We start from the raw sequence: 18462 nt of genomic DNA, 5'->3' as shown, positions 1-18462 counted from the left end.
ATTACAATACGTTTTCATAATAGGGAAATTGTTACATGCAGTTTAAAGCTGCAGTTGACGAATTATTGCATTGTTCTGAATGTTTCAAAGCGTGCATGCACTATGTTTCCCTCAGAGCAGCTTCTCTAGTATACAAATACGTTCAGCAAGTGTTCAGCAAGTGTTGTCGGTGTCAGCGTAGACGCTGCACGCGTGTGGGTTATAGCCTTGCTTTGATATGTGTACAGGCGTGACTACCTGTCTCTTTGTTCATGAGTGAGCCTGGCATTAAGACCCTGCAGGGGAGGGCGCGAAGCTTCTCTTGTCTAAATGTCAGCGCTGCCCCCCCACCAGCTGTCCCGGGCTGCCGCTCCGAGATATGCAGTCGTCTTTAAAAATAGCCCTGACAAGGCTGGGGGAGACTTTCCTGAAAGTGGCGATGGCGGCCCTCTGGCAACCGTCGTCGCGCTTCCACCGGGTCCACGGCACCAATGTCAGGATTGACCCCTCCGGGACGCAGGCCACCAGGGTGGAGAGCTTCGCCAACGGCCTGTGCTTCAGCCAGGAGCCCCTGCAACCCGGCCAGCTCTTCCTGGTGGAAATCGAGGAGAAGGAGCTGGGCTGGTGCGGTCACCTGAGAGTAGGCCTGACTGCCCAGGACCCCTGCACGCTGGAGGTGGTCCCAGAATACTCCCTCCCAGATCTGGTCAATACAGGAGAAAGCTGGGTGTTCGCCATTACCAGGAACCACAACCGGGTCACCCCAGAGGGCGAGGAGCCCCAGAGTCCGGTTCAGGGAAAAGGCTTTCTCTCGGACCCATACCTGCGCGTGGAGAAGTTCAAGATTCCCAAGGACAAGCTGGTGGGCCGAAGCCAGCCCAACCGCTACAGCCACATCTTGGATGACTTATACAAGACCAACCTGCTGCCCCCAACGGCGCGGCGGAGCCGGATTGGGGTGTTGTACACACCGCAGTCCGACGGCACAGGCGACATGCACATCATCATCAACGGGGAGGACATGGGCCCAAGCGCCAAGTCCATTCCAGCGCACCGGCCCCTTTACGCTGTAGTCGATGTCTTTGCGTCAACGAAGAGTGTTCGTGTGGTCCAAGTGGAGTACGGCTGTAAGTACTTCTTCTGTTTCCACTCCTTCCATGCTAAATCTATACATATCTCTTTCTTTACATGCCTTCGGAAGCCTGTCATGCTATACTTACAGGCTAATGTGATCCCATGGCTATTGATTAAAGCGCATGGTACCATATTACACATACACTTGCATCACAAGGCACTGCATGATGCATGTGTGATCACATGACACAATACATCAGTTACATGATGCAGGGAAAGAAGTCACGACATGACGTCCACAAAGAAATGTGGTATGGATACGAGAAGGCAAACATGTTACTCATATGACACAAGTTAACGTCATCATATGATGATAGCAAAGAAATGTGTTACCGCATGACATAGACATATCAGTTACTGTAGACTGACTGCCTGAGAAGAGAAGAGCAGCCAGTGGTCACAGGAAAATGTGTGATGGCATGGAACATGCAATCATGTTATCATGTAACACAAGGAATTAAGTTATCAAATGACATACTAAAGATGTTATGACTTGACGCAGGAGATATGGTCATCAGATTTCACAGAAATGTGTCATATGATACAGAGGCATGGGTGATCACATCACGCATGAAATCATGTTATCACTTGACGCTCGTAAAAGCGTCATCACCTACTGGCAAACTGTCGTCACTCAGAACAGGGAAACGTTATTACTTAACACAGGGAACGTCGTCGTCATCCCAAGATACAAGGAAACATGTCATCACATGACGAGTGACCAAAACAAGGATTTGTTGAACTGGAGGTAAAATCAGTTCCAGGGTATCATTGGCATCGCAAGGTACTGGTAAAGTGTCATCACATGATGCAGGTGGATCACGTGACACAGAAAATCAGTTGCATGACACAGGTCAAGAAGTCACCACATGACGCCCCCAATGTGTAAATTGCACGGAGGGGACCCTTTATATTAACACGTATGCGCAAACAGGTCCCCTCCACACAAATGTCATTAAATGCACGGCAAGATGTAAATTGCTGGTGCATTCGCATTTACGCCTCCCATTTGCACTATGCAGTGAAAACTGGGTAAATGCTGCCTGCAATTTACACTTGACAGGCAGTGTTAACAATGGATTTCTACGGAATCTGCTTTTTGCTGGTATGTAAGCAGGCGTGTTCCATAGGAATCTGTTGGTTTTACGCCAGTATGAAATTGTCATTCTGGCTAAAACAAAGTGACTTTTGAAGGCACAGGGGAAAAGTGAGGCAGAAACGTAACTTTCGTCTATTTTTCCCCTCCCCCTTCAAATGCTGCCTTACAAAAACCACAAAAAGGTCCCGGATTCCTCCATAGTGTTAGCGTAACATAGGTTTGTGTATGGCTCCAGTTGGCCTATGGAGTCAAAAGTAGCTGCTGGTAAGTGTTGGAACTTGGACTCCAACTAACCAGGCTCTTCTGCTAACCTAGAAGTAGGAGCTAAATAGCTTCCAGTTCCTGACTGACAATATTGAGCGCGGTATGACGCAGTCATCACTGAACACAAAAAAGGCGTTTTCACAAGACGCAGGGAAATGTTTAATACCTAAGAATGACGGCTGGAAGGCTTTGAATGGACAATAACTACTAGCACTGCTCAGGCCTACTCTCCAGGGCATCACTTTGCAGCGTGCATACCATTGCAGAAGGGAATACACCCTGTGCCAATCAGGCTTAGTCCCACCCCATATAGGGGGACAGCCTGAACGTCAAGATCACGCCGAAAACAACCCTTCCGGTCATCACTCTTAAGCTTTGCGCAGGGACATGTTTCACTTATTGATGTTCTGGTATGCTGGAACGTGCAGTGCTGCATTTCCAATATAGACTTCAAAAGTACCAGAATGAAACAGAAACTCTGGGACTGGCAGATCTGCTCCCACCTGTTGTGGGACACATCCAGAGCCCAGCTTGGTTCTTCTTTTACACATAATTTTTAAAATTAAATGAGAGGACACATTCCTACAAGGGCAATTTAAACTCACCCCCATTTTCAAATTTCCACTGTAGTGTATCATGAAATGAAAGCTGTGTTATTAGCCAGATGGTTCCAGCCATTATACCAAACAAGCACTGGCAAAGGCACACGTTTTGTCCTATGTATAGGTAGCAGCTAGACATTTGCAAGACACTGTCATCATATAGTACCATTATGGCAGTGCTTGATGAATGCCTTGCCAACGCCTTCAGAAAAGCCAACATTGTTGCCTTTGCCAATGCGTGTTTTAAACAGGAATTCAGTGCGAGGGACAGAAGCAAGGACACACGTACTGCGACTAGGCAGACTTTTCAGTGGTGGGGGGAGCTTCCCCATCAAATGTTGGGAGAGGGGATAATTCAAAGACTGTGGGGGAGGGACAAACTTACTTGAGCAGGGGCATCTAACCTCTTTACACATTGTAATGAGGCTATTCTAGTGAAGTTTCAATGTTAAAAGCAGTTTACTCTCTGCTTTACGTCTGAAACAAGATACTTAAGGATTGTTATGGGAATGAGATGTGTCCTGCCCTCACCCTGACCCTCCCAGTCACTCATCTGACATGCAATCATGACCCCATCATGATTTAAATGGCTAGACATGTATGGATACGAATGCAGTTCCTAATTATTAAATGCTTTACACTAGTCATTTCCGGTCATTTGTTAACTGTGCAACCGTGGGTACTGTTTATCTTCTGTGTCCTGTCCTGTCTTGCCACGGCTCTGTAGGTCAGCCAGGTCAAGTCAACATAACCCACAATTTTGGGGTGGGGGTGACAAAAGCCTGATCTACCCAATGGTCATTGCTCCAATGGTTCATGGTAGTTTATTTATTTATTTTATTTATTACATTTGTTACCCGCCCAGACCCAGGGTATCACGGCGAAATTACAGACATAGAAATATTTTTATACAATGTTACATATAAAGCAAAAAAATAGTAGCAGACAGCTTATAGTATTTCTTATACAATGTTGCATATAAATCAAAACAGTAATAGCCAAACAATTAAGACTCTTGTCGCATAATAGGCCACTGGTCCTACATATAGTCCATAGGACCAGTTAGGAAAATCAAGGTAAGTCGGAGACACTCTGGTACCCTGGTTGATTGGGACTAGCTGCGTTTAGTATTTGTTGAACATCCAAGTTTTCAGTGCTTTTTTGAACCCTGATAGCATGTCCTCATTTTTGATATTAAGTGGTAAGGCATTCCAATGAGTTGGGGCTAGGACTTTGAAGCTACCTCCACCTGCTCTCTTGTATTTGTATTGCGGTATTTCTAGTAGAGCCAAGTTATTGGATCTAAGAGCCCTGTAGGATATTTTTTTCTCGATAGTGTTGTTGAGGTAGCTAGGGGCTTTATTTGTGATGCATTTATGAACGACACATAGTGTTTTGAAAATGATTCTAGCTTCGATAGGCAACCAGTGATTTTCTCGCCTAATGTTGAATATGTGTTCGGATTTCTTTATACCTAGCGCCGCTCTAAGGTCTTTGTTCTGCAGTAACTGTATCTTGTTGATATTGTCTTGATATGGGCAAAATCTTCCTCGGGGCCAGCCCTTTGAGAGCAAAAAATACCCAATTCAGCCCAAAATACAGGTTCTATTGTGCTGAGCAGTGATCTCATGCTAGTGACAAATGACACCTTTCAATGGGCCTCATTACGACCCTGGCGGAAATCGCGGTGCTAAATGCACCGCGGAGCACGGCGGAAAGCTGCCGATAGCGCCATGGAGGTTGGCGGATTTTCCGCCCCATGCCGACCTTGGCGGGGCGGTAAATCCCCATTCCTCATTTTACCCTTCCCCATTCCCATTTTTGCCCCATAGGGTATAATGGGAGTGGGGAAGGAGTTAATTGCGCCACCGTAAAATACGGTGGCGTAATTAACAACAAGGTCCCGTAGCGCCATGGATTTTTCCGCCCGGAAAAACTAGGCGGAAAACGTTCCATGGCGCTACGGGAACTCGTAGTAGGGCGGACGGGTCCGCCGCGAATAACGCTGGCGTAAACCCACTCCGCCAGGGTCGTAATGAGGGCCAATAAGTTTTAGTATTTTATTCTAAACAGTGAATTTCATATACATTTGGGATTCAAGTTAGAGATGATTACAAAGCATAAAACTTAGAGAAATGCAAAATATAGAGAAACATGGAACTTAGATAAACATAGAGAAACATAGAGAAATATAGAGAAACACAGTCTTACGCCCCTTTAATCAGCACTAGGAGACCTTGGCCCTCACAAGCTAGCTGTCAAGCCCCGCTCAGAGGACAGAGCTGAAGGAGTGCCGTCAGAGCTCCAATTCCGGGCACTTGATCTGCTCGAACCAAGTCCACAGGACGATCTCCCACCCGAGTCATGTGAGCATGTGTATTTTATAATCTCGTGCTGCCCGTCCGTGACGCACAGTTCCAGAACTTTCCCTGTGCAAAATATAGGCTGGCTCATGGAAAAAACCCAACTCTGTTAATTTCCACTGCTCCTTCTGAGCCCCTCCCTGGCCCATCTGCGCGAAAGCTGAGGAATGTCTTATCAGTGCCTTCCCAGAGAAAAGGAAGATTAGCTTGGGACCATGCAGGGCTACCGTTAGTGAGGCAGAATATTCTAAGGGAAGCAGGGATGTATTAACCCCATCTGCAAGCTCTAAAAGGCATGCACTCATAGCTTAGTGTTTATAGCGCTTAAGACTGGCTATCTAAGCGCTATATAGGTGCCATAATGTTCCAAACACTCCAAAAATGTCCATTAGCTACAGAGCTAGGGCCCTCTCCCTGCCTGTCTATCAACAATGCATAATGTGACCTATCACTCATACTAGGCCTGCATATTCCTTGTAGCTCACTACTGCATAATGGAAGTGCTACAACAGACTACTGTCAGCATTTTTAGCACATACTTTGAATACACTATTGGCTTTCAGCGGCTACTGCTGTCATCTAAAGCCCTGATTGGCAAGGTTGCAATTTTGTGTATCACTACATTCCACCCCTATTCAACGTGTGTGCGACAAATGCTGACTAATACCTATCAATATAGTATTTAGTGCGGTGATAAAGACCTTGGGGCTTTGCAAGAGGTTTAAGCAAACTATCTTCTAGCGGTTAGTTAGCGTGGCATGCAAGGTAAAACACTACCTAAACAAAAATGTACACAAAGTGAACAGTGATATATACCCTTGCCAAAACCTGGCCTACACAAAAATATCTACACAAAGTGAACATGGGCATTTACTCTAGCCAAAACCTGGCCTACACAACAATACCTAAATAATTATTGTATAACTGATTGTCAGTTAAAAAGCAGCATGCAGTTAGAATGTCAAGGCAATCCAGTGTAGTCTAATCTACAATGCACTATTGCATTTATGTATGGTTACCAATTCTAAAACCTGGCAGCCTTTCACTCTCAGGGCCTACCCTCCCCCTGATCCCAGGGCATTCAGACGTGACTATGGGCTGTGTGATTAGACACTTCCCCCATGTATGTGGAATCCAACCAGAAACCATCTAATTTCGTGAACAAGGTGAACCCATGGGCACCAGGTTATCTAAATAAAAACAATTCTACTAATTTGCATCAAAGCATGGCATGTGTTATTCATGCAATCAAAAGCAAGCAATTCAATCCATATGTATGCTGGTAACTCTAGCTCTGCGTGCCAGTGTGTGGAGGATGGTCGCCCCCACTCAGTAAAAAGCCAACACCTGCTGATTAAACAATGTTTGCCATACAATGCATCATGTGTATTTAGCAGTCTTGTTGATCTGCCCTATGGCAGAAAAAATGTCTTCATACCTAAAATTCTGCCATCTTCAGTGGTTGCCAATACTTGTAGCAGTGTTGGGCGCTTCAATGGGCCCCACTAGGCTAGAAGTTCTATAGCAGAGCTGGCATCAGAACCCATAGTGGCTAGCTTATTGTGCACAGTTTCTTTGTCACAAGCATATAAAGCTCCTGCAATTAATGGATCTAGCTCCCTAGCTACGCGCACTCTAGTGATGGGCCATAGAAATGGACTGCATTTGTAGCAGCTTGGTAGTACTAAGGAAACATTGCCTCATGATAAATCTATGTCTAAGTGTATCACTGTAATAATAGAGGTGTGCATTACCAGCCTACAATTTACATGTTGCCTTACTACTGGAAAATCTAACATGTTCACAGTGTCTACCTATTGTGACTTGGAGGATACCCTTCTTCAAGTGGGATATCTACCATATACAATACTAGTTTTAGCCACAAACACCATACTACCCTCCGGCAGTGGCTGTTTCATCACACCATTGTGTAAAATGCATTTAGTCAAGTTATAGTCCATAAAATCTTGGCGAGAACACTCGCTGCAGTTCTTGGTCAGAAAAACATCACATTAAACAAATTAAACAAATCGTTGTTATCACCATTCAGTGACAAAAGATGCCCGACAATGTGCCAGGCCAGTACACTAGCAATTCCATGTGGATACTCATTTGTAGCGCTTTTCCAAAGAATTATTCCAAATGTCTACAATCAAAAGGTGACTCTTTGCATTAGTGTGCTGGAGACAGCTGTCCCCACAAAAACATGAAACTGGTTGGTTTAACAAAAACCGTGTCACACTATGTGTCATAAAATCAAACATCAAGTCAGTCATGGTTTCATTTACCTGCCTTAAGCTGGCTGTAAAAGTATCCAGTGTTTCAAAGGTTACCATCTCAAATTAGAGCTCACACACTTGGCAGCATTACTTCAATTAAGAATCTTAACCTACGCACAGGTGACTTTGATGTGCGCACTCATCTTATCTCAAAATAAATTACGCTCCTACTTGCATGATTCTGCTGCCCCAACAATTCATAAATCATTTTCCTGCCTACGTGCAACGTAGAAGTTTTTTTTTTTCTTCAAAAAGCAAAACATCTCTGGTTAAAGCAATTCAGTTGGAAGAGTAAAACCATTTCGTTTTTTCAGATTAATCTCAAAAAGTGCATTTAAAAACCATTTTTCAATGTGTTTGTGGTGCATGATGTCACAGTCCACAACTCATTGTCCATAGTCCTTTAAACAAGAAAGGCAAGACATGTCAATTAAGTTATTTCCAGCAACTGAATCATTTGAATGTGTAGCATCAAATATTTGATAATTAGCCAAGTCTGCACCGTGCCAGTTCAGCAAAAGTTATTACTCTGTTGGACACCTTTCGCAGGTTGCAGAACAAATAACAGCATTGAGTGCGGTGCAGGACACGTTTAAAGTTGAAATAGCATCTTGCAGTGACTCGCATATTCTCTGAGATCAGTGTCACCCGCAAATTGAACACATCTATGCCAATAAGGGCACGCTATTGTCTTGCTTTTTTGCCTAGGCAAAATACAAACAGAAATGTTAGGATGCCATTAAAAGTACAATGTCATTAATCATCAATATCAGCGTTATCCACCCCTTCCCTGAACACCACCCCCATCTTCAGAAGTCTCACCAGGTAACTACACACTTTGTCATTGCTACTGCAATTATTTATCACCCTTCTGCATGTTTCTGGGGGCTTATTTACACTCAACCATACGGGGTGTAACTGCCTAATCACAAACTCATTTGTGCAATGCGATCATAGTTGGTCAATGGTACCTCAGACTGATCTGTGCTTTTACAAAAGCCATATAATAAGTACCCAGGTCGCACAATGCTTTTCTTTTTCACCAAAGCGATCACAAATGCCAGGCGCCAACTTGCTTCCAATGTCTCATGATCTTGATTTAGTTTGCCCTGCTGGCATCACTCCATTTTTCAAAGGTAAAGTCTTTCAGTCCAATACCGCCTGCAGTTGCACAAGCAGCTTTGTTTATTTTTCTCCATACAGCTAGTGTCTTTCAAGCCTCTGGTTTTTCACTTGTCATTTTCTCAAAGGGTGTTTGCTGAATTCTTGGACCACCCCTTTGAGCGCAATAGTCTAAGTCAGTTTCTTTTGTTGCTTCAACAAATCATTCATTCTTGCACTAAGCCGTGAGGCTTCTGGATCATGGCTAATGTGCAGTGTTCATGTTGTACTCCAAAGCCCTGCTCTGCATGTTGTCTCTTGCAAAACGGCTAAGCACTTTTGTCAGTTTTGCTTCCATCTGGAATGCCATAATGTCTTTGTCAGTTACTCCATCCCTCGCAATGTAGCTTGCAGTTTGCCAGATGTGTATTTTCTCTTCTCAAAGCGCCTAGAGGTTTCTTCTTCAGTGCACAGCGCTTTACTTCAGTTCACATCACATGGAGCATGGGAATGCAGCTTGCACAGTAATAGCGTTTCACTTTACATCACATCACATGGTGCATGGGAATGCGGTTTGCATGGCAATGTCTGTTGGAATGGGCAGCTGTCTTTTCTTAGCCCATTCACAGATGCACAGGTTCCCCAATGTTCAGATGTGATGTGCCCGTCTGCCATCCTGCATGCAGCCTTTCTTTTCCTTCCAGTGTTACTGGGCAAATTCTTTACTTCTGATCAGTTCTGTTATTGCATGCCGTTAGAAAGTCTCTTTTCTGCCTTTGCACCCCCTTCCTCAGTTTTCTGCTCACTGACGGTCTTTTCACAGGGGAAGGAATGCAGGAATGTCATTGTTTATCTTTCGTGTGCACCTGGCAGCGCCATGAGCACGCAGCAAGCTTATCTCTTTGCTCTATAACTCTTACACTGTGGCGGCTTCAATGGAAAGGCACTCGTTTCAGACAGTTCATACAGATTAACTCTTTCTTGCACTGCTCTTGTCCAGCAACTCAGAAAAGCTCCCATATCTGAAGCATCATTTCACTAAACAGAAGTGCAGTATTCTGCTTTTGACTGCCTTCCTTTCGCGCACCTCGCCCAAGACAGCTTCAAGGCACAAGCTCTGCACACACAGCAAGACTCTTATTTTCAAAAGAGGCACTTTTCTTGTCATCAGATTCTACTCCATGTAATTTTGCAAAATGTCAAAGCGTCTTTAGCCTGTTTTAAACTGATTAATGTCTCATTTAAAAGGCATACGTTTTTTTTTCCTTCTGTTTCCTCGTAACGTTGTAGTTTTGCTTCACAAGCTCAATCCAATGCAATGTGCGATTTTTCAAGAGAACCCACAACCTACTAAATCTTTGTGCTATCTTATCACACACAGATTTTTTCATTCTGTTGTACCATTGCCAGAATATAACCACTTATTTCAAAATATAAATGCCATATTTAGTGCAGCTCCCTGCACGGTTTCCCTGCAAGAGCAACCCACACTCCCTATATTGCTTGTGGGCTGTTAAATGTGTCAACAACATTTTTCACCATATATCACAGTCAACAGGTCACTATTTCCAAACATGCATCACTTATAAGGCAACAGTACAAATCCATGGCATAGCGTGGGAACAGTCAAAAATACTCCAGGGGCAATTTAGAGGCAATTTAGAAAAATATAAATTGTTTTTTTTTTCTCCCCCCAAACCATTGCAAACTGATTCTGCAATTTCAAATCAATACACAAAAAATCGAAAATCCAAATAACATCACTCACTTTCTTTTTTAAGTGAGTCTCTCACCCATTATAAGCATGGCACAGCTTAAAATGCAATATAACCATTTTAGTGTGTTTCCTTTAAACAGAATTCGCCACCACTAGCACATGGAATTTACAGTTGCCAAAAGAAAAACAAACCCTTTAGGCTCTCAGCACAGATGTTACTCATTCTCCTAAGCACGGCTCATTCCCCACGTTATTTTTCAGGAATGTCAACACTTCAAAAGCATACATAAAAAAAAAGCGAACCTTCGCCTCCGAACATTACAGCCCCCCACTCGCTAGCACACTGGGGCTGAGTCAATGGTTAAATTACTATTCACAATTTGCATGTCAAATCCTCGCAACTATTTTTCCCTGCCCTCATGACAGAATAGAGTTGAGAACTCCGTCTCACTTTGCATTTCAAATTACAACTTTAAACTGGGGAAACCGCATGATAAAATTCTTTTCTAATTGAGCATACATCTTTCTTGACCATTCATCGGAGCGCTTTAAACAAAGCCATTTCCCACTTGTTTATCGCCTTGTACTCCCTGGCTCCATTCCCAGGCAATAAGTCAGTCACAACTGATTTACTGAAGGGAGTCTTAACCACACAAGCTATCGGCCACGGCAAGCCGACACAACGCTGCTGTCTTTTTGAAGTCTCAGAGCTGCAGTGAGACCACCAAGGAAATGCGACAGCCTGCTCTTCACTCTACACTGTGTTCTCTCACACAATTTGTCATTTCACAGCAAGGCACTGCTCTGCACAAATCCCACAAAGCTGCCACCAAATGTCTTGATATGGGCAAAATCTTCCTCGGGGCCAGCCCTTTGAGAGCAAAAAATACCCAATTCAGCCCTAAATACAGGTTCTATTGTGCTGAGCAGTGATCTCATGCTAGTGACAAATGACACCTTTCAATAAGTTTTAGTATTTTATTCTAAACAGTGAATTTCATATACATTTGGGATTCAAGTTAGAGATGATTACAAAGCATAAAACTTAGAGAAATGCAAAATATAGAGAAACATGGAACTTAGATAAACATAGAGAAACATAGAGAAATATAGAGAAACATAGAGAAACACAGTCTTAAGCCCCTTTAATCAGCACTAGGAGACCTTGGCCCTCACAAGCTAGCTGTCAAGCCCCGCTCAGAGGACAGAGCTGAAGGAGTGCCGTCAGAGCTCCAATTCCGGGCACTTGATCTGCTCGAACCAAGTCCACAGGACGATCTCCCACCCGAGTCATGTGAGCATGTGTATTTTATAATCTCGTGCTGCCCGTCCGTGACGCACAGTTCCAGAACTTTCCCTGTGCAAAATATAGGCTGGCTCATGGAAAAAACCCAACTCTGTTAATTTCCACTGCTCCTTCTGAGCCCCTCCCTGGCCCATCTGCGCGAAAGCTGAGGAATGTCTTATCAGTGCCTTCCCAGAGAAAAGGAAGATTAGCTTGGGGCCATGCAGGGCTACCGTTAGTGAGGCAGAATATTCTAAGGGAAGCAGGGATGTATTAACCCCATCTGCAAGCTCTAAAAGGCATGCACTCATAGCTTAGTGTTTATAGCGCTTAAGACTGGCTATCTAAGCGCTATATAGGTGCCATAATGTTCCAAACACTCCAAAAATGTCCATTAGCTACAGAGCTAGGGCCCTCTCCCTGCCTGTCTATCAACAATGCATAATGTGACCTATCACTCATACTAGGCCTGCATATTCCTTGTAGCTCACTACTGCATAATGGAAGTGCTACAACAGACTACTGTCAGCATTTTTAGCACATACTTTGAATACACTATTGGCTTTCAGCGGCTACTGCTGTCATCTAAAGCCCTGATTGGCAAGGTTGCAATTTTGTGTATCACTACAGATATTGGTTTTGGTGTTTTTGGTTTGGTGTTTGGTTTGGTGTTGAGTTGTTGTCCAAAACATAGGGGAGCCACAGGTTGCAGACCCTGATCTGCAGTGGCCCTCGGAGGTAAAAGTGACCCTCCCTGTGCAGCACTTCAGATGTGTTACTAAAGTAGGGAGAAACAGGGAGCAGATTGTTCCCCACTAACTAATAAACCTCTTCTTGAGAAATTAATTTTCGTCTCTACATCACTATTTGATACCTATTTTTAATTGATCATTTCAAGCAATTAAAAAGCATGCATACACACCAAGGATTACAAAACAAAATATTGTCATTCTTCACAATAATCCCTATACGAAGATTACAGCATTTAAAACTCTAGATGATCCCAAAAAAGTAAACCTCACTGAAAATAATAACAATACACGAATCCATCAAACATAGAGGAACTGCCTAAACAGTAGTGTTTTTAGTTCCCGCCAAACTATTCCTAACAGGTGGCCAGACGGAATGCAGAGAATTCTGTACTATATGTACTATATGGCCGTGGGCTGAAAGTTATTGCCCAGGTGTTTTACCCTGAATGTGTTTTTTTTGTCTTTTACAGAGGGATATATTTTGAGAGCAATGAATCTTGTCTCCTGAATACTTCTTTGTGATAGGAGGAGGACAGGACCCCTTCTCAAGCAACTCTCCCTGGCACGGCTTTGATTAAACAGAGTCACCACTAGTCCTGTCTGTGCAAAAAAGAGGGGAAAGAAAATTAGTTCGGTAAAATCTCATTCTCAGAACCACTTAATTGCTAAAACCTCTCATGAGGATAAGAGCCTGGGAGAACTGCCGTATCCTGGAGACCTGTTGGGGTCACCCAAACTCCATCTCAAGCTTCTGTTATAGACTGGCCCTGCCAGTTACCTCTTGTGCTGTTTAGCAGAGCAACTCTCGACCTTTCACAATCAAACATTTAGCACCTGTTGGCTGTACCTAGTCGCCCCTTGGGCTGGTTATGGGGAGCAAGCTGTTGGCTCCGTTGGTCTGCCAAAGCTGGCCAAGCACCGCAGGTTTGGTGGACCATGACCAGCAACTGTGAAGTACCCAGGCTAGGCATTAACAGTCAACAAAGCACACCTAGTTTGCACACACACAAATAAACCAAACGGCTCTCAAGCGCTTTTATTGATCCTTGATTTTCGACTCCTCCTGTATTAAAAAAAATAGAGCACTCATGGGAAGGGTGCGTGGATCCCCTCACATCTTTCATCCTGCCATGCTTTACCGACCTCACAAAGTGGGGAAATGGGTGATTCTTCCTCACAGTCACATGATGAGACCATCTGGCTGTCATTTCCTACTCATTCGGTCCAGAGCCACCTCCCCTCAGTTACACCTACCAGTGACGAACATTAGGTTTCTTAAATTGTGCACTCCTGCTGTTTCTGCAGTGTCTGGTTAGAAGAGAGTTTAACTCCTTCTACAGACCCATCTGAAGGGTGTCCTTTTAAGAGATCAGGGAGAGGTTCACTCTTGTGTTGTTCAATGGCTCCTATCTCTGCTCTGCTGCTCTTTTTGCTTTTTCATTTGTGGCTTCATTACCACAAGAAACTAAATCTGTGCCCCTTGTATGGGCTGCGCACTTCACCCTGGCAACCGGCGTGGGATATGGCAGTGCATCTAACAATCTTCCTAATAATGCGGCATGATGTTCTGGTGTGCAGTCTGTGCACTGGAAGCCCCACCTTGTCTACCGTGACAGTGCTGAATGTACTGCAGACATCACATATCCAAATATATCGTCACTACCTGGTCCTCATGTTCTTCAAATACTAATATCAGCGCTACTAATTCAGTTGCCTTCTTAGAAAAATGTGCTGGTAATCTGATACTTGCCACAATCTCAAAATCATCACCCTTACTCCTCATCACTGCTGCTCCTGAATGCCTCAATCCCGTGCTCTGATCTATCGTTGATGAACCATCAACAAAGAACACCTCCACCCATCCCGCTAGCTTTGTTTCTTTTGCTGGGGGTACATTGTCGCGTATGTCTGTGTATGTAGAACAGTCACGTACCCAGTCTCCTCCCTCCACTGGTTCAGGAATGAATTTTGCTGGATTCATGGTGCAACATATAAAAACGTTTATTGATGATTTGACAGCATGTCTCGGGAGGATAGCTCAGTGGCAACATGCTCTCATCGGAAGCAAGACGACACGGAGCAACACAGGTTCAATCCCTGTATCTGCACTTAGAAACCTATGGGTATTAAGCACATTATAAGTAACCAATCCTATCATATCATTATGATCTCGTATCCAGATGCTCGCTGTGTAGTGAGTGTGGACTTTAGTTTTTCAAGAACGACAAACAGGGCGTGCTCCACATAAAACGTTACTACACAGCCCATCGTTATTGCAGATTATTTCTCTATTGCAAAGGCAGCTGCAGCCAGTGCTTGTTCACATGGGAAATGTCCTCTAATCACTGGGTCTAAGATTCCACTGTCATATGCCATGGGCTTGTTCCCCATTGAAGTTTCTGCATGAGAACAGCTGTCATCACATATCTATTTGAATGTGAGAATAAATAAAATTCTTCCTTGTAATCTGGTATCCCTAGCACAGGGGCAGTACTTATTGCTTTTTCCAGGGCCTCAAATACTTTGATCATGTTATCTCACCATATTATGGGGGATCGTCTACTTCTGTGCTTCCTTCAGTCCTTCTAAAAGGGGCAAAACGTACATGCTCTAGTCAAAGACGCACCTGCAACAGTAATTACATAGCCCCAGGAATTGTTGTAAGTCTTTCAGTGTCACTGGATAGGGTGTTTTTGCAATTGCCTCTGCTCTGTCAGGTGTCACCCTCCTCCCGTTGTTTGATATTATCTGGCCCAAAAATAGTACTCCTTAATGGCAATACTGCAACTTTTTGTTGTCTACTTTGTATTCTTTCTCAGCCAATACTGTTAGTAGCATCACTGCATATGTTCTGCACTCTTCCTGTGTGGTGCTGCACACCAGCAAATCATCAACATACTGTATAATTATACTGGGTGGCTTTACATTTCCCAAGTCCATCTGTAGCACTCTGTTGAAAACACTGTGGGACTCACAGTACCCCTGTGGTAGACTTGTGTGCTGGAGTGGGAACCTGCAATAGGTAAACGCTGTGAGATTCTGAGAGTCTTTGTGCAATGGAATGGGAAAGAAAGCTTTTTTTAAGTCAATGACTGTAAAATGTGTTGCATTAGGCTGTATGTTGCACAGGATTGTTGTCAGGATCTGGTCCTTCTCTAGTAACCCCAGCCCAATAGAGCAACCAGGATACCCTTTCACAGGGAGACATTCCTCCCAAGAGCAAAGCCTGCAGAGAGCAAATAATGCAACTGACAGGCTAGCAGCTCAGGTGAAAAGGCAGGAGTAACAGCAGAGCTAAAAGGAAGGAAAAGACACATACTTTATGTTAAGGTACCTATTCAGTAGCCGTATGCTGGTCAGCAATACCTCCCTCAGACAATACCCCAAATCCTACCTGTTTTGATGTAGATGAAGATGATGAACCTACTTTACGAGCTCCTGCCGAGAAAGTCCAGAGTGTCCAGGTGTTTCAAAAGATAAAATGCCAGGAAGAACTCCAACAAAGTCTATGCACCTCAAGGATACCTGACCCGAATGGCACAATGGTGCAATCTAGGGATCAAGATGGTAGTCCGGAATCAGTAGGAGAAGGTCCAAAAAGAAACGAGTATCAGAGTGAAAAGCCAAGAAAAAAATGAAAACCAAGAACATCCAAGTGCCAATGAAAATTGGTTCAAACGCGAAAATACAGATAACAAATGCAGTCCAGGGCGGGGGAGAACCTGAATGTACTTAGGGAAGAAGAGTGGAGAATCCGAGGAGAGTGAAGCAAGGCAAACCCTGCCAAGCAGGCAGAGATCAGGCAGTCCAGGGAGAGGAGCCGAGTTCAAGGGAAGCCGGTTCATCAGTCCAAGGGATTGAAGCGCCACAAACAAACAAGGGCACGGTAAAGTCAAAGTCCAGGGAAGCGAAGATCAAGGACATCAAGAAACCAGGAAGAAAAACAAGTGCCAGGCAACAACCACAGAAAGCTGCTTGGCGGGTGGAACGCAATGGTTAGGGAGCGCCATCCGGCATGTTTTCATTGCTAAAGTACCAGCAGCTTCCATGTTGCATTGGGGGCCTGAACACATGACACGTCACGTGAACCAGGACTTCTGGGAGTTGTAGTTCGGGGCATCCGGTTTGCCACACGCTGCCCCAATCACCACGGCAATTGCCACTGTCGAGGCAGTGTAGCACGATGGAACAAGGGTTAGTGGAAGGCGAGTGGCCCAGGACAATTGTAGCCAGGTTGGGTACGACTGTAAATTCTGCCTCTATGATATTGTTTAATGTTAGGGAGAATTAACATGTCTTGAGCCAATTCCCCTCAAACTGAGAGAATCCCAGCACTTTTGCAGGACTTCTGCAATTTTTTTGCTTTATTCTTCTGAGTGAGTGGGACTTTTGACCACTCATTCTTTTTACTCTGATATGGGGACCCTGTTTTCCGGCTGCTATACTTCTTTTTTCTTTAATGGAGTCATGCTTTCCTCCATGTATTTCACTACAGGCATCTGCAATAAATTGTTGCAGCACACAGCACCCTATGTTTAGTGTTGCTGGGGAGTTCCCGGGGCATCCAATTTTTATTTGTATTGCCTTTTCCTGAGAACGACTGTTCTCAAGCATAGTAAGATATTTTTATCTGACCTTTCTTTTTATAGGATCAGCACACCCCATGTGGAGTGCTGAGGGGCTACACTGTAACTCCTTTCCCACTGCTCCTTTAACTTTTATAGTTGCAATAACAGACAAACCTAAATAGCTGTTGGCAGTGGATACCTTTTTTTTTACCATTTTTGTGTTAGTTACACGCATGCTGTTTTCACAGCTGCAGTACAGCACCCATACGTGACCATTTTCCCAAAATGGACCAAGTCTTCTTTTACTGCCATTTTTTCATTTGTGTGTTCCTTCTTGGTCCTTCTACCATTCCTGGTGGGTGTGGATACTTTTTGAGTTTTGCCCTTGGTGGTATACCTTTTTGAAGCCAACCAAGGCTGCAGTGTTTCTGCTGAGGCCGGAAGTGAAGGAGGCACCCGCCATTTCTCAGGCCTTTGCCTTAGGGTATGCCTGGCTGGAACCAGTTTGAACTGGGTGGCTGGCTGTCCTGCAAGGTAATTGATAGGTCCATATGACTGAATGAATGGGTTCCTCCATAAAGGGCAAGGCTTTTTGGACGGAAGGCTAAGTCAACCACTGGAACTGAAGCTCTGAAGAAGAAAACCAGAGAAGCCTGCAGCACCTCCAGTAGCCGCAGAAGCACCACTGAAGTACAGCTGCTGTCATGACCCTGTTTTTGAATCAATAGCGAAGCTCCGCCAAGGATGACTTTGTAAGGGTTTGTGGGCTGTGGGTTGCCAAGGAATCGGAAACTACATTTCCTATGTTCACTGGGCTTGAAAAGACCCGCACCTGCCCATGCTCAGGCTGATTGTTTTGGCCTTCATGAGCACGGCAGGGTGCAGCAGAGGATGGCAGGAGACGGAGCGGCAATCAGTCAAGACGGAATGGGCCCCAGCCACGGTTGTCACAATGCGGGAGTGTTACTCTTGCTCGCCCGGGTGGTGGCGGTGACTTCAGGAGAGCGGACTAGTACGGTGTTGATTTCACCGTCTTCAGCAACTCGCTCGAGGATGCCCCGATGCTCCCTGAGCCAAAGATAAGTACAGCACCAAAAACAGTGTGATATGGAATTCTGTTTGTTTGTACCACATTTTTGAGCATTAAGAACTTAAGACTGGGCTTTTACATTTAAATCCTGTGATGAAACGGGACACCATTTAATTACGCTGACAGTGATGCCTTTTTCCACACTGGTTCTAGCCCTGGTTCTAGCCCTGTGAGGGAACAGGGCAGTTCCTGGGGCATGCATTGGTCCTGTGAGGGAACAGGGCAGTAT

General features: G+C 44.5%; 1 protein-coding gene across 1 annotated transcript in view; it reads left to right on the top strand.

Annotated features, from left to right (window-relative positions):
• Positions 1-226: 226 nt before the first annotated feature.
• Positions 227-18462, top strand: part of NEURL2 (neuralized E3 ubiquitin protein ligase 2) — a 56478-nt gene continuing 38242 nt past the window's right edge. The window contains exon 1 of the mRNA XM_069651238.1: positions 227-1106. Coding sequence (XP_069507339.1) covers positions 359-1106 — 748 coding nt within the window. The 5' untranslated portion in view covers positions 227-358. The remainder of the gene's footprint in view (positions 1107-18462) is intronic.

This window comes from Ambystoma mexicanum, chromosome 3p (assembly GCF_040938575.1).
Source record: "Ambystoma mexicanum isolate Mex_15411 chromosome 3p, UKY_AmexF1_1, whole genome shotgun sequence".
Lineage (NCBI taxonomy): Eukaryota > Metazoa > Chordata > Amphibia > Caudata > Ambystomatidae > Ambystoma > Ambystoma mexicanum.
This window is presented reverse-complemented; position numbering and strand designations above follow the sequence as displayed.